Here is a 15,192-nt window from a genome sequence, read left to right on the forward strand (position 1 = left end):
CTTTTTATTTTGTGTAATACTTATTCAAAATCTCTTGAGTGTTCGAATCCTGAGAGCAAAGGCCAAAGCTGGGGGGTGGTAGGGAGCCTTGATTTTTTTTTTATGGGATGAAAACTAGATTTGAGCTGTATCTCTTTAAAATTTGCAAAGCAGACTGAATCTCCTAAAAGTCCTTCCTCAGATAAGTAGGAGAGGTGGGTCTTAAGAGTCTCATGCCAGCCCAAAGGGAAATTCCCTTTTAAAGAATCCCATGGCTGCACCAGGACTCTGAGGCTAGGGCTTTGGATGAAATCACATGGTCTCACCCTGAGCAGTCTACTCCGCAGTGCCCTGGAGAGCCACATGGCAGGACTACCTCAGTACTTCAGTAACTAGCAAATTCACAAACCCCTCTTACACTGGAAATATTAAGAGGCTCTGTACAATTTCTACATTTTTTGAGAACTCAAGGGGATCTTTTACTCTCTGCCTCATCTTGTTTCCAAACGGTTAACGCTCCACTTTTTGGTTTTAGGGACGCCTTCCCTGGGGACCAATTCTCACCCCATCAGGGCATGGCCAATGAAGCAGTTAGGTAGACATTAGGTCGTGCTTCCTGAAAGGGCGAACAACCAATCAAGGAAGCTGTACACGTTGCTACCAAGTACTTTCCCCTCCCTCAGATACTCTAAGTAGAATAAAGAGGTTTCCTGAAGCGCTGAGTGACCACCCCGCCCTCCTCCACACTAACAGGCCTGTATAGGCACGTGCAGGCAATGTCTCATCCTGCCTCCAGAGGGCGCAGGGAACCTGGCAACAAGGGAGCCTGCGGTCTGACAGCACCCGTGACCTTGCAGGACCACTGGGCTTGCCAAGGAGGTCAAAGTGTGTGTGTGTGGACCCGTTAGGAGGACAGCCACGCCTCACTTCACAGTAAAGGCAGACGGACAGCTAAGCCTCTTAGGCAAAGCCCTAGCAAGGACCTGATCTCTGGGATCGAATTACAAACCCTGTGAACGCACCCAGGCTGTTAACTCAATCTGGTTTTCCCAGCTACCTTTCACTCACACTGCTGGCCTTCTCCCACCTCCATATTGCCCGCAGACCCCCCTCTGCCTCACGCAGAAGGCCCAAGTCCCTGAGGTCCTCAGCTATGAGTACAGTGACATCCTGCTCCTCCGCATGGCCTCGCTGATCAGGTAGGCGGGGCTCAGCTCGGGCTCCTCCGTCATGATGTCGATGTTCTGCCACTCGCCCGTCTGGCTGGACCTCTTAATGGTGTCCACTACGCACAGGGCGTACAGGCAGTCGTCGAAGGTGGCGGCCATGGTGAGCGGCCGTCCGTCCCACGTGCGCCGGTCGTCCTGGTCCTGGAAGGCCTGGCGCACGGCCTGCATCATCTTGATGGTGCCTCGCAGGTAGGGTGAGGGGATGTCGCTGAGGGCCTTCTCGGGCAGCAGCGCGTTGCTGACGGGGGTGGCATCCTGCAGCAGCAGCTCCTGCTCCGGGGCGCCGTTGCGCTGCCCGTACAGGTCGGTGCCCACGGCCAGCAGGCGCCCGGCCGAGCCCACCACCGTCACGTCCTGCTTGAACTCGCCGGGCACGTTGAAGTTGAGGGTGACGGTGCAGCACACGCCGCCCTCCAGCACCATCTGGAAGGTGCAGAAGTCGTCGCTGGTAATCTGGCGGATGCCCTTGATGTGGTCGGTCTGCTTCACGAAGGTCTTGAGCAGCCCGTGGACCTTGACAGCCTTCTGGCCGGTGAGGAAGGTGAGCAGGTCGATGATGTAGGTGCCCACCGAGTGCAGGCCGCCGCCGCCCATCAGGTCGTCGCAGCTCCAGTTGTACTTCTTGCCCAGCAGGCTGCCGCTGTGCACCTGCACCTCGCACACCAGCAGCTCGCCCACGTAGCCCTCCTCGATGAGCCGCTTCATGTGCACGAAGGCCGGCAGGAAGCGCAGCACATTTCCCATGATGCTCATGAGCTTGGGGTAGTAGTGCGCCGCTGACGTCATGCGGAAGGCGTCCAGCGGCGTCGCCGTGCGGTCGCAGATGACGTTCTTGCCGATGCCTGCAGGCGGAAGGAGACAGGGCGTCAGAGCCGCGAGCGGCTGGGCTGGGGCGGGAGTGGGGGGAGGGCTGGGAAGGAGCTTATTCTTACAACAGAATCTTAAATATAAATTATTGATGTCATGTGGCGTCGAGTCTACTACGGCTCATGTTGTCGTTTATTATGTGCTGTAGAGTCGCTTGCGATTCATAGCGATCCTATGTGAAACCTGCCCTATCCTGTGCCAACTTTACTATCTCTGATACACCCACGCTCATTACTCCAGTCACTACATCAATGGTCTCCCTTTCTCCGCCCCTCCGCCCTTCCAAGCATGAGTCCCTCTCCAAGGACTGGTCCCTCCTTGCAACATGTCCAAAGTATGTCAGACGAAGCTTTAGAATCCTTGCCTCCAAGGAGTAACCTGGTTTAATTCCTCTCCAGGAAGAACCTGTTTGTTCTCCTAGCCATCCATGGGTGGTACTTAACACTTCTCCAGCACCACAGCGCACACCTAGTCATTGTCCAGCTTTCAGACGCATAGCAAGCAATTGTAAAGACTATGGGTCACGACTCATAGTGACCCTGAAACAAGAGATTTGAAGCTTGCCCTATCCTGAGCTAATATCACCATATCCCGACATACCTGCCCCCATTGCCACAGTCACTGGGGCAATCTCTCACATCCAGGAACTTCAGGGCTGATCCTCTACCCTATTAAGCATGATGTCTTTTTCCAAGGACTGAGTCCTGACAACATGGCCGAAGTATGTAAGGTGGAGCTTCAAAACCCTTGCCTCCCAGGAGCAACCTGGTTTCACCCTTTCCTGGAAAGACCTGTTTGTTCTCTTGGCAGCCCAAGAATTTAATATTCTTTTCCAGCACCACAACTCAAAGGCATCAATTGTTCTGTCATCCTTAGTCATTGCCCAGCTCTCAGATGCCTAGTAAGCCATTTATGTTAAAAGTCAAAGAATAAAACAGAAACTTGTGACCTACTGGAGGGTCAGCTATGAGTCAGTTTCAACTCAGAGGCACATAGCAACAACATTATATATAATGTAAAAAGATAGTTTATGAAAAATAATTGTGTACCATAGAATTGAAACCAACTCATAGCTGACTCTCCGGTGGGATTTCAGGGGCAGTTACTCCCCCAGGAAGAGACTGTCCATCCTTCTCCTGCGGAGCACCTAGTGGTCTTGAACTACGTGCCTTCGCGATTGCAGTTAGCTTTTTGCTACTAAGGACACCAGAGCATAAATTTTTAAATGTCTTGTTTCTAAAATATTAGACCTAAATTTAGAGAACATTTATTTCTGGAGAAGAGTGCTTTTGTATACACTTGCAAGGTTAGGGAAATCTCACTTATATTGGACATATTTTTAGGAGGGGCCAGTCCTTGGAAAAGGACATCATATTGAGAAAGGTGGAGAGACAGGAAAGGAAGAGAAAAACCTCAACTAGAGGGACTGACACAGGGACTATAATAGTGGGCTCTAGTGTGTCAGGGATGATGAGGATGACACAGGAGAGGCCAAGGTACTGATTAACTGTTTACAGAGTTACCTGAATGGCACTTAACAACAATCACATACTTTAACCTTTTATGATATAAAAATTTCTACTTACTCCATACCTTTTCAAGCTGTATGCAGAACAGATTATCCGGGAGGCTGGGTTCTATGAGGAGGAATGTGGGGTCAAGGTTGGTGGAAGATCTATCAACCACCTGCAATATGCTGATGACACAACCCTGCTTGCTGAAACTGAAGAAGACCTGAAGCGCTTGCTGAAGAGGGTCAAGGACTGCAGCATCCAATATGGATTGAGGCTCAATGTCAAGTAGATAAAGATTCTCACCACTGGGCCAATTGGCAACATCAGGATGGATGGTGAAGAGATTGAGATTGTTCACAGCTTCAGTTTGATTGGCTCCACAGTCAACACTCTCAGTACCAGTAGCCAGGAAATTAGAAGATGTATTGCCATGGGAAAGTCTGCTGTTAGGAACCTCTCCAAAGTACTGAAGAACAACGATGTCTCTCTGGAGACTAAGGTGCGTCTGATACAGGCCATGGTCTTTGCAATCACTTGTTATGCATCAGAGAGTTGGACAATGACTAAGGAGGATAGAAAGAGAATTGATGCCTTTGAGCTGTGGTGCTGGAGAAGAGTATTGAGGGTACCATGGACTGCTAGGAAAACAAACAGATTCATCCTGGAAAGGGTCAAACTGCACGACTCCTTGGAGGCAAGGATTCTGAGGCTCCATCTAACATATATTGGACATGTAAGGAGGGACTGATCCTTGGAGAGGGACATCATGCTTGGTAGGGTGGAGGGACAGCGCAGGAGGGGAAGGCCCTCTATGAGGTGGATTGATTCAGTGATTGGGGTAATTGGGATGAGTGTATCAGAGATGGTGAGATTGGCACAGGACAGAGCAGAGTTTAGGGCTGTTGTACATAGGGTCGCTATGAGTCGCAAGTGACTCAACGGCACATAACAACAACAACAACAACAACAACTTATTGCTGTTGAGTGAGAATTGACCCCTAGTCAACCCTGCAATAGGTTTTCAGAGGCTGTAAATCTCATAGAAGGAGGATGCCAATCTTTCTCCCTTGAAGCAGCTGGTGGATTTGAACTGTCTGCCTTGACATTGGCATTACTCACTATATCTCATTTTGTAGACAAGTTTTTATTTACCTGTAAAATAGCTTACACTTAAAAATAGAATTTTAAATATAAGACATAAGACATGTTAAATATCTTAAAGCCTAAAATATGAACTTCTGACATGCTGAAGCATCACCCATGAGTTTCTGGCTTGACACCAGGTAACAACAACGTGATATATAATTGAACATATTTTTATTAAAAATTCATACACATTTTAACATGTTTTACTTAGAGGAGGAACTTCTTAATGACATAATTTACAAGTCTAGATCTTTAGCTGTCTTTTTTTCTTGTCTCTTTTTTAATTCTCTTCTGCAGGATTATATTTTGAGTGTTATTTTGCATTCTGGATTAGGATAGGCAGCAGTCGCAGATGTGTTTGTTTAATACATTTTTTGGCTTCTTACGGGAAGAGCAGACACTCCCCAGGGGTGATCAGGTGGCAGTGCCTAGCCTGTGAGGGTGAAGTTTGTTGCTTTTGGCCACAGGCTCTGAGGCCAGATAAGAAGACTGCTCAGGCGAGAACTCAGTCCTTGTGTTGGTGTGAAATACAGAGAAGTGTGTGGCGCCGCTGAGCTTTGGCGGTTCCAAGCCTGGAGAACAGAAAAAGATCAAAGACAGGAGAGTGACAGGAAATTATAAGGGATTTCATCTGTAGAAGCCAAGAGAGGGGCAAGGAGGAGAAAAGTAAACCTCAGCTGGGACCTGGACAAGCAGCCAACTGGAACTCAAAGACAAAGCTATGCAGTTGTTTTGCTGTCAAACTAGATGAAAGGATTCTCGGGGAGAACACTTAGGGAGCTACTGAGTTTATAGCTTTGTTCAGTCAAGCTTTGCACTTCTACCTACTCATAAAGACTTGGATACTCAAACCACAGAAAAGGTAGATCCCACATCCAGCCCAATTGTCCTGTGGGCACTAGGACTGTTGGAAATCCACAGACTCTCTCAAAGTGGGCTCTATGGACACAACTGTTGGAATCTGTGACGTGGGAACCCGGGGACCAGCCTATAGCTTGGCACACTGCTCACTACCTTCCTATCTAAAAAGCATCAAAAATGCTGAGCACATAATTGAAGAAAGGAATACAAACTACCTTCCACTGCTGTGTATATGTCAGAGTCTAGCAGTGAGTGAGGGAACTTGGAACCCCGGCAGGACCACATTTCTCTGTGTTTTCCACCTCAGACTGTGCAGGCTGGCCCTCCCATGTCTATAAACAAACAGTAGGAAGCTCTTTTAACTTAGCAACCAGGTCCAACTCGAGGCTTGAGGAAAGGAATGAAGAAGCATTGCTTTGTCTCACCCAAAGTATCATGCATTTGCTTAGTATCATATTCAGATAACCTGACTGTGTAGCACTAGCCTTATGAAACACCATCTCTTGCTGCCAGGAGCAGATATTTATGTAAAGGATGGTGGGTACCGCAGGGAGAGATGACGAATGCTGCCCAAATCTGCCTCCGACCAGCTGGGGATAGTTTGTAACCTCTCCTGCACTCCACCCAGGTCCCTCAGCCAGAAGCCCTGACTGCAATCTCTTTATTGTACTCTAGGAATGTCACTAAAGATAAGTCTCTCTTCTTTTTTTCTGTTGTAAAATTATTTTTTAAAATAGTATAATGATAGAAAAAGTTAAGATAGAATCTTTATGACTCCCCCATATGTCCTTAGTTAAGGGGAGTGCAGAATGTATGCCTTCCTTGCAAAGGACCAAGTCTGATTCTTGGCCAATGCACTCATGTGTCGCCAACACCTGCCTGCCTACAGAAGCTCTCATGTTGCTATGATGGTGAACAGCTTTAAACGGAGCTTCCAAGCCAAGATAGACTAGGAAGAAAGGTCTAGTGATCTTCTGAAAATCAGCCAGTGAATACCCTATGGATTATAGCACTCTGAAGGGACAGCAAAGGACCAGGCATCACTTCACTCCATTGTGTGTGGGATCCATCCAGAGATGAGGCCCGCTACATGGCAGACAGCAATGACTGCTCTCCTGAGCCAGTCACTGAACAAGGGTCACCACTTTGCAGCATTGTAGAAGAAAGCACTCATGCAAAGATTCCTCCTTCAGAAAATGGACACACACCCACACACCCCTCTATCAACTTCCTGAATGCATGTGTGGGGCCCTAAGGTTCAGAGATACATGAACCTTATACCTTAAGATATGCTATAGTTCCACATTATGGTGTGTGCTCCTCAAGAGTGAAATCTGGATCTTTTATTAGGTCTCCCCCACATTCACAGAACCAGCAGCAGGTCTCTCCTTCAGCGGGAACCCCCCTGAATGTTGTCTGTGGTCTTTTTGCAAATTGACATCTTACAAATGAGAATCAGCTACATCTTAACATGACTCTTCAGGAGTCAAGAGATTTCTAGGAACCTATTATATAGAAATAATCTCAAATGCCAGCAAGACTTCTCACTGCATTATTTATTAAAGCACAAAGCTGGAAACTGCAAAACCTCAACAATGGAAGAATAGGTGAGAAAACGCCTGAGAGGCCACAGAATGGAACACTGTGCAGACTCTGAAAGTGAGGCTGTGGAGACTTAGTAATAGCCAGCAAGAAGATTGTGATGCGAAGTGGTAAGAAGCCTTCTGTTCAAAGGCACACTATGATCCCAACTCTTTCTTCAAAAAGAAAACTTAAAAGGGAATAACTCAGAATGTTTACAGTGGCTAATTCTGTTAAGGAATTCTTGGGTGGGCAAACTGCTAAGCACTTGGCTACTAGCCTAAATGTTGCTAGTTCAAACTTACCCACTGGAACCATGAGGAGAAACCTGGCAATCTGCTTCCATAAGATCTCAGACAAGGACACACTGTGGAACCACTCTACTCTGACACATATGGAGTCACAACCAACTCAACAGCAAGTAAAGTCAACAATATAATTTCCCATGAATATGATTATAATGGATTTTTGTTTCCCTTGACTTGACTTTTCCATATTGTGTAAGTTTCTTCATTTATAATCATAGGACAACATCTCCCCCACCCCTACGTAATAGAATGATGATAGAGAAGCAAGCTCAAATGAAACCCACTATCACTGAGCTGATTCTGACCCAGGGGAAACCCACAGATGATTGAGAAGACGTGTTCCATAGAATTGTGTGGGCTGTAATCTTCACAGAAGATTCCCAGGCTTTTCTTCCATGTTAGTTGTTGTTAAGTGCCATCAAGTCAAGAATCACCTATAGCAACCCTATGAACAACAGATTTGAACCCTTTCCTGTCGTGTGCCATCCTCACACTTCCTGACTGCCACACACACGAGAGCCCACCGCGGTAGTCACAGTGTCAATCCGCCTGGTAGAAGATATTCTTCTCCTTCACTGTCTCTCTGCTTTTCCAAGGTTCCTCTTCAAGTAATTACTTCTCCTACCATCATTCCCGAAGTAAGTGAGATGAAGCTTTATCATCTTTGTCTCCAAGGAACACTCTGGTTGCACCCTCTCCAAGACATATTTGTTTGGTCTTTTGGCAGTCCATGGGATGTTCCGTACTTTTCTACAACCCAACAGTTCAAAGGCATTAATTCTTTCTCCATCTTTCTTCATTATCCAACTCTCAGATGCATAGCAAGTGATCAGAAAGACTATGGCCTGAATCAGATGCTCTGTAGTCTTCAAATGGGTATTATTGCTCCTCAGTAATTGGAGAGGTCCCCAACCGCAGACTTTCCCAGTGCAATCCGTCTCCTGACTGCTGTTACCAAGGGTGTTGATGGTGGATTCAAGTAAGATGAAGTTGTCGAGATTTTCAATCTTTTCTCCATCTATCGTGATATTATTATCTATCAGTCCAGTAGTAAGAATTTTTGTTTTCTTAATATTGAGATTCAATCCATATTGAAGGCTGTATTTTTTTTTTACGTTCTGTAACAAGTGCTTTAAGTTCTCCTCACTTTCAGCAAGCAAAGTTGTGTCATCTGCATATTGCAGTTGTTGTTGTTATGTGCCGTCAAGTTTCCTGCGACTCATAGCGACCCTAAACAGCCCTAAACCCATGAACTTGTTTGTTCTTCTAGCCATCCATGGTATATTCAATACTCTTCTCCAGCACCACATCTCAAAGGCATCAGTTCTCCTTCTATCATCCCTAGTCATTGTTCAACTTTCTGAAACATAGCAAGCAATTGCAAAGACCATGACCTATATCAAGTGCTTCTTAGTCTCCAGACTGACATCATTGCTCTTCAGTACTTTATCAGTACCATACCAAAAATAGTATGGTATTACTGGTGAGTTTAAACTACCAACCTTTAGGTTAGTAATCAAGTACAAACTATTTGTGCACCCCGAAATGTAATTGTTGGAAGAAGGATTCTCAAAGTCTACAGTGAACAGGTAGGTCCCAACATTAATGATCTGTTGCTTGCTATTCCTGGAGCCGGGGCAGAAGGCATGAGCTCAGCCAGACCAGAATTTTGCATGTTTAATTCACACAGGCAAGTCTTCTTGTTTAAACTTCTTAGGAAGTTTGCATTCTGCAAATGCAACATGAAGATTCATACAAAAACTCACATCCTGCTTGGTTCTCCAAGGTTCTGAAGTACAGGCATCTTCAGCATAAATTCTAAGACTTCTTCTTGAAGCCTGTATGACAGTCTCAAAAATAAGACACCACCTCCAGTTTCCAAAGAAACTAAAAATACAGAGCTAGGACACCGTCCACATGTTTGTGAAGCAATACATTTGTTTTTTCTGAGTCCTGTACATTCTCCCCTCATCCCACCTTTGTATGGTGTTTCCAAAAAGCTCTCTCTGGGGCCCTCAGGTGCCTCAGATGATCAGTTTTCCTCACCAAATCTGCCCTAACAACAAACTGCGGAGGGCCTGAGATCACAAAGTTGTTAGCCAGATTAGTGGGGCTAAGATAAAGGAATAAAATTAAATTAAAATGTGAGTCATTCACAGTGTGTGTGTGTGTGTGTGTGTGTGTGTGTGTGTGTGTGTGTGTGTCTCCTCCCCTCGACCCTGAAATCCTATGCATTGTAAAGAGGGTCTGCATTGTCTGCGCTTTAATACACCCGTCTTACAAACTGTCAAAGTCATGGATATATTATGAGATTTCCCCGGAAGGAATCAGATAAGACGTCTGCCTTCCAAATTGCCTTGGTTGGCCAGGGCCCTGAGGCCTGTCTTCCAGGGAACACCATGGGTGTTCATGACTTTTATCTCCCTTAGCACAATGACTTTCTCATCACCCCTAGAGAAACCACAAAAAGGAGCCCTTTAGGAAAAAAGCCTTTTCTCTTTCTCTGTTCTTTGCAGTAAAGGGGGAAAAGTGGGCTAAGCCTCACATCTGTTTGTCCTCTATAAGCCATCGCACTGACAAGGCTCTGACATGAAGGTAAGTAAGCTCCACTGAAGAGAAAGAAGAAGCAAGAGTCAGGGGCAAGCAGAAGCCCCTGTGATGAGCTGAACTGTGTTCCCCACGATTCAGTGAAGATCCTATAACCTTTGTACCTGCAAATACAACCTTATCTGTAAATAGTGTTTTTTATTGTGGGACGTGAAAGAGCTCACACACGCAAGGTAACTGTGGGATGGGTTCTAAATCTAATCACTCAGAGTGGTGCCTTATAAAAAGAACAAAACAGAGACACGCAAGAAGACAAATGCCATGTGATGTTCTGTCTACAAGCTAAGGGACACCATGGATTGCCAAGGTACCCCAGACACCAGGCCAAAGGCCCTCAGAAAGAAGTGACAGAGCATTGACCCTGACTTAGACTTTTAGTATCTAGAACTTTTAGAAAATTTCTTGGTCTTGGAAGATATTCCCTTGAGGAATATTTACAATTTCAACAACACTAGGAACCTAAGACAGTTCCACAATCGGTCCCAGCTCATTCCTAATTGGGCCCCTGACAAAGGTACCCCTCACACACAAAGGAAGAACTCCACCAGTATTCCCTCTGCATAGCTGAAGGGGACATTCTGTGCTTCCTCACTCCCGAGCGGACAATTTTCTGGAAAGCCAAGAAGGCTATTCTCTACCACCCCTAACCCCATATTTTCTGAAGCAGCCAGCAAAATATGCCTCTTTGGGTTTGGGATTCATATCCTCATTGGCAAAACATAGCATCCTCTTCCTATGCACAAAATAAAAAACACTGGACCTTTGAACAATCTGAGGGAAAATAATACTGCACAGGATTACAAAGAGGGACTTAAAACATATGGATTCTATTTAATCCCAAATAAACAGGCTGAGCAAAATGAAAAGTGGGGAGAAAATGAAAATGCCTGAGAAAAAAGTACTTTGCGGACCACTAACATTTTCTGAATGGCTGAACTTCAGGGAAGCCCACAGGTGCTCACAGTGATGGCAAGGGGACGATGGGGCTTCCTGTAGATGAGGGGCTGGGATGGATGGTAGGGAGTGGGCTGCTCACCTCGGGTACTGAGTCAGCCCGCTGCTGTGTGCTCAGCCCACTCCACCGAGGGCCCTGGCCCTGGCCCCTGGTCTGGGCACCTGGAAGTCATGTTATACTGTGTTGGGGGGTACATTGTCACTATGGGTAGTAGCAGAGAAGACATGGAGAGCAGCCTGGACCTTCTTGGGGGCACATCTTTACTCTCTCTGGACTATTTATCCCTTTGCATAAAGACAATGGATGTAAACCAAGTCTGTGCAGGATACTTGGACTTGAACCAACTTAATTATTCAGATCAAGCTGAGTAACCAACCTCATTTTTCAGACATTCTTTTCGAAAAAGGCAAGCAAGCACTGTTGTTGGGTGATGTTGAGTTGGTTCTGATCCAGTGATTCCATGAACAACAGAATGCCAGGCTGCCTGATCTCCAGCATCTTTGCCATGGGTGGTATGTATGAATTCATTATTGCAGCGACTATGTCAGGCCATTCCTTGTGTATTCTCCTTATTTTCCACTCTATCAAGCATGTTGTGCTTCTCCAAGGACTGGTCCCCATTGATAACACGTCTAGAGTATGTTAGATGAAGTGTCATCATCCTCGTGACAAATTTGTTTGCTCTTGAAACAATCCATGATAAGAAAAAATAAATTTTTTTGCCAACACCATAATTCAAAGGCACCAATTCTTCTTTGCTCTTCCTTATTCAATGTCGGGCTTTTGCATGCATGTGGGATGATTGAACATACTATGTGCACCTTCGTCCTCAAAAGGGAATATTTGCTGACCCCCCCCCATAAAATGTCCTGTCCCACCTGTGCTGTTCAGCTAATGTTGGGGCGGGGTGTTGGGGTGTGTGTGATCAGTTGGATGAGGACCTTCAAGAAGATGAAAAGACCATGCAGAAGAGTTGTGACTCCTGCTTGTCAGAAATGTTTAAATGAAATACTTCCAGAATGAGATCTATATGTGCTCCCATTCCTAAGAAAGATGATCCAACAGAATGTGGAAATTATTGAACAATATCATTAATATCACGTGCAAGCAAAACATTGCTGACGGTCATTCAAAAATGATTAGAACAGTACAAAGAGAACTTCCACGGATTCAAGCTGAGTTTAGAAAAGACCGTGTTACCAGGGATATTATTGCTGATGCTGGATGGATCTTGGCTGACACAGACAACACCAGAAGAAAGTCTATTTGTGTTTTATTGACTACACAAAGGCATTTGACTGTGTGGTTCATAATAAACTACGGTTAACTTTGAGAAGAATGGGAATCCAGAACATTTAACTGTGTTCATGTAAAACCTACACCTACATTAAGAGGTTGTTGTGCAAACAGAGCATGGTTTAAAATCAGGAAAGATGTGTGTCAGGGCTGTATCTATTCTCCATGCCTTTTCAATCTATATGTGGAACAGATCATTCCAGAAGCTGGGCTTTATGAAAAAGAATGTGGCAGTGTTTTGGGATTTCAATTCTCCCATCTCATCACCACAAGAGGATGACACTTGATACAAACTATGCTCCACTACAGGCTGGGCAGGGGCCTTGGCTGGCACCTCCAAGGAAATGCTCATGCCCTCTGCTGTCCCACAGAATAAATGTCCTTGCTTGTCCTTGATCAAGGCCCTGTGGACCTAGAGTGCCACTACCATCCAGGGATGAGCCACTCTTGACATGATCAGCCTGGCTCATCAATGCCCCCCCTCCCTGCCAGAACATTTCCCATCATGCCCTGCCGCCTTATCTAATCAAAGACAGAACTCAATAAAGCCAAGGCTACTTTCCCACCACCTCCACCTGCTTTTTCCTCTTATGTTGACAACCCCTTATCTTCTGGAAGCTAGAATGGAAGCAGATCCTGAAGACTAGCTTGGAGCTGTCCCAGCAGATTGGCAGGATCCCCAAGAGGAGTCCCATCAGATATGGCTTCCTATGCTGTCTTCCCATTCACAGAACTTGGGAGGGCCTTGTCTGCCTTTCAGGCAGGAAACCTGTTTGTGGGTTTTTATTGTTTTGGTTTTTAATCATACAGTGTTCCTTCAGTTGTGCTAGGCACTAGAGATCAAATACACAATAAGAATGAGGAGTTCACAGTTCAGTCTTACCTAATTACTACAGAGTCAGTTCTGATTGACAGTGACCATATAGCATAGAGGCTATATATCTATACAGACGCAGACCACCTCATCTATCATCTGAAAAATCTGGTGGGTTTGAGCATGAAACTTTTGGTTAATAGCTATACATTTAACTATACCACGAGGGTACCTTAACAGAGGTGAGATAAAACAGGAAGGACTGGAAGACAAACATCTAACAAGAATGAACAAACACAAAGGACAGGGTGCCCAAATGCTCTGAATGTGGAAGGAAGCTCTTGCCGAAGAGGTAGCATTTGGGTAGGGTCCTAAAGCATGAGCAGGAATTTGCCTATGCATCATTCAAAAGTGTAGAGGGCCATTCAGAAAATGGCCTAAAAAGCAAGGCTGTATAAACTGGGAGCCTGAGAAATCACCAAAACTGGACTGTTCAGAGTTGCAGGGCTTTTATTCCATTTCCATTCACATACTGCTGCTTTTGTTAGGTGCTATGTTAGGCCCCAACTCATAAAGGATCTTCACGTAACAGAACAAAACAATGTTCAGTCCTGCACCAGCCACTCCACTGTTGCTATGCTTGACCCCATTGTTGCAGCCCTGTGTCAGACCTTCTCATTGAGGGTCTTCCTCTTTCTAGCTAACCCCCTATGTTACCAAGTATAACCTCCTTCTCCAGGGATTGTTCCTCCTGATAACATGTTCACAGTATGGGAAACAAAGTGCCATCATCCTTGTTTCTAGGGAGCATCCTGGCTGTGCTTCTTTCTAGACATATATATTTGTTCTTCAAGCAGTTCATTGTTGTAATTAGGTGCCACTGAGTCACCCTAAAACAAACAGTTCATAGTATATTAAACATCCAATTAGTTTGAATCTATTTTTCCTTCCATGTACCCTCCCCACAATCTCTCTTCACATCTACAGTATAGTGCTTTGTTTCTTCTTGCAAAGTGTAAGAAAAGTGGCAGTAATGGCAGAGATTACGTGCCTAGATTCTCTACTTTCTTCCTTTGTCATTTTCTCCATAGAAATGATAAAAACTATATCCCTTATCACTAATTCCCATGAGAGCTCCTGATAAAATACAGCTTCCCAACCCAACCCAACCCACAGTCTAGTCTGTTCATAATAAAGATAAGATTTAAAATAGTAACAGTACCCATTTGTAGAGCACTTTCTTTGAGCCAGAGACAGCTGAGCGTTTCACATACCCTCCCAAGCTTTGGTCTGCAAAACCTTATAAGGAGAGCACTAATATTATTTCCAGCTTTCAGCAGTGAAAATGAAGCTCTAGGAACTGTGATTTGGGGAGTCTAGAACTGAGAATTGAATGCAGCTTGGTTCCAGATAATGACTTCTCTTCTGCCTGCGGGTGATTTCTGCCTTGTGGCTGATTTGGCTGCGATTCCAGCCCCACCTGTCACTTTGTCATATTGTAGTGCCTGCATGTTTACAATGATGCTCGAGGTGATGCCAGTTGTATTTTAAATACCAGTGATGGCACTCATAAACTACAGGCTTCATCAGAGCTTCCAGAGCAAGACTAGGAAGAAAGGCCTGGTGATCTACTTTTGAAAAATTAGCCAGTGAAAACCCTACAGGTCTCAAGGGAAAATTAACCAATCAAAGGCCTGTACAAGACATGCCAGTGAACACGAACATGAAGCAGCACTGGACGATGTTTCATTCTGTCATAAAGAAGAGTACCCAGAGTTGCAGCTGACCCAAGAAGCAACTAACATAGGTTTCAATTTTCACGCACATCTGAATGGTGTACAGCTCAAAGAGACCAGCACCCACCCCTGATACAGATCCCCACGCCCAATGGCCATGCCTGTCTGCATCACACAGCACAGCCGGAGGCCTCTGGGGAGAATTGTGCCACTTTGACAGCAGTGAACGCCAGGAACCAGGGCACTGGGGGGAGGAGGTGCCTAATATTCAGCAAGGGGACATTCAGAAGTCCCAGAGC

General features: G+C 45.5%; 1 protein-coding gene across 1 annotated transcript in view; it reads right to left on the reverse strand.

Moving 5' to 3' along the window:
- Positions 1–1,100: 1,100 nt before the first annotated feature.
- Positions 1,101–15,192, reverse strand: part of GFOD1 (glucose-fructose oxidoreductase domain containing 1) — a 145,048-nt gene continuing 130,956 nt past the window's right edge. Inside the window, exon 2 of the mRNA XM_006891613.1 lies at positions 1,101–2,050. Within this exon, the coding sequence (XP_006891675.1) occupies positions 1,131–2,050 (920 nt within the window). The 3' untranslated portion in view covers positions 1,101–1,130. The remainder of the gene's footprint in view (positions 2,051–15,192) is intronic.

This window comes from Elephantulus edwardii, unplaced genomic scaffold, assembly GCF_000299155.1.
Source record: "Elephantulus edwardii isolate Elephantulus edwardi_28Jun2011 unplaced genomic scaffold, EleEdw1.0 scaffold00101, whole genome shotgun sequence".
Taxonomy (NCBI): Eukaryota; Metazoa; Chordata; class Mammalia; order Macroscelidea; family Macroscelididae; genus Elephantulus; species Elephantulus edwardii.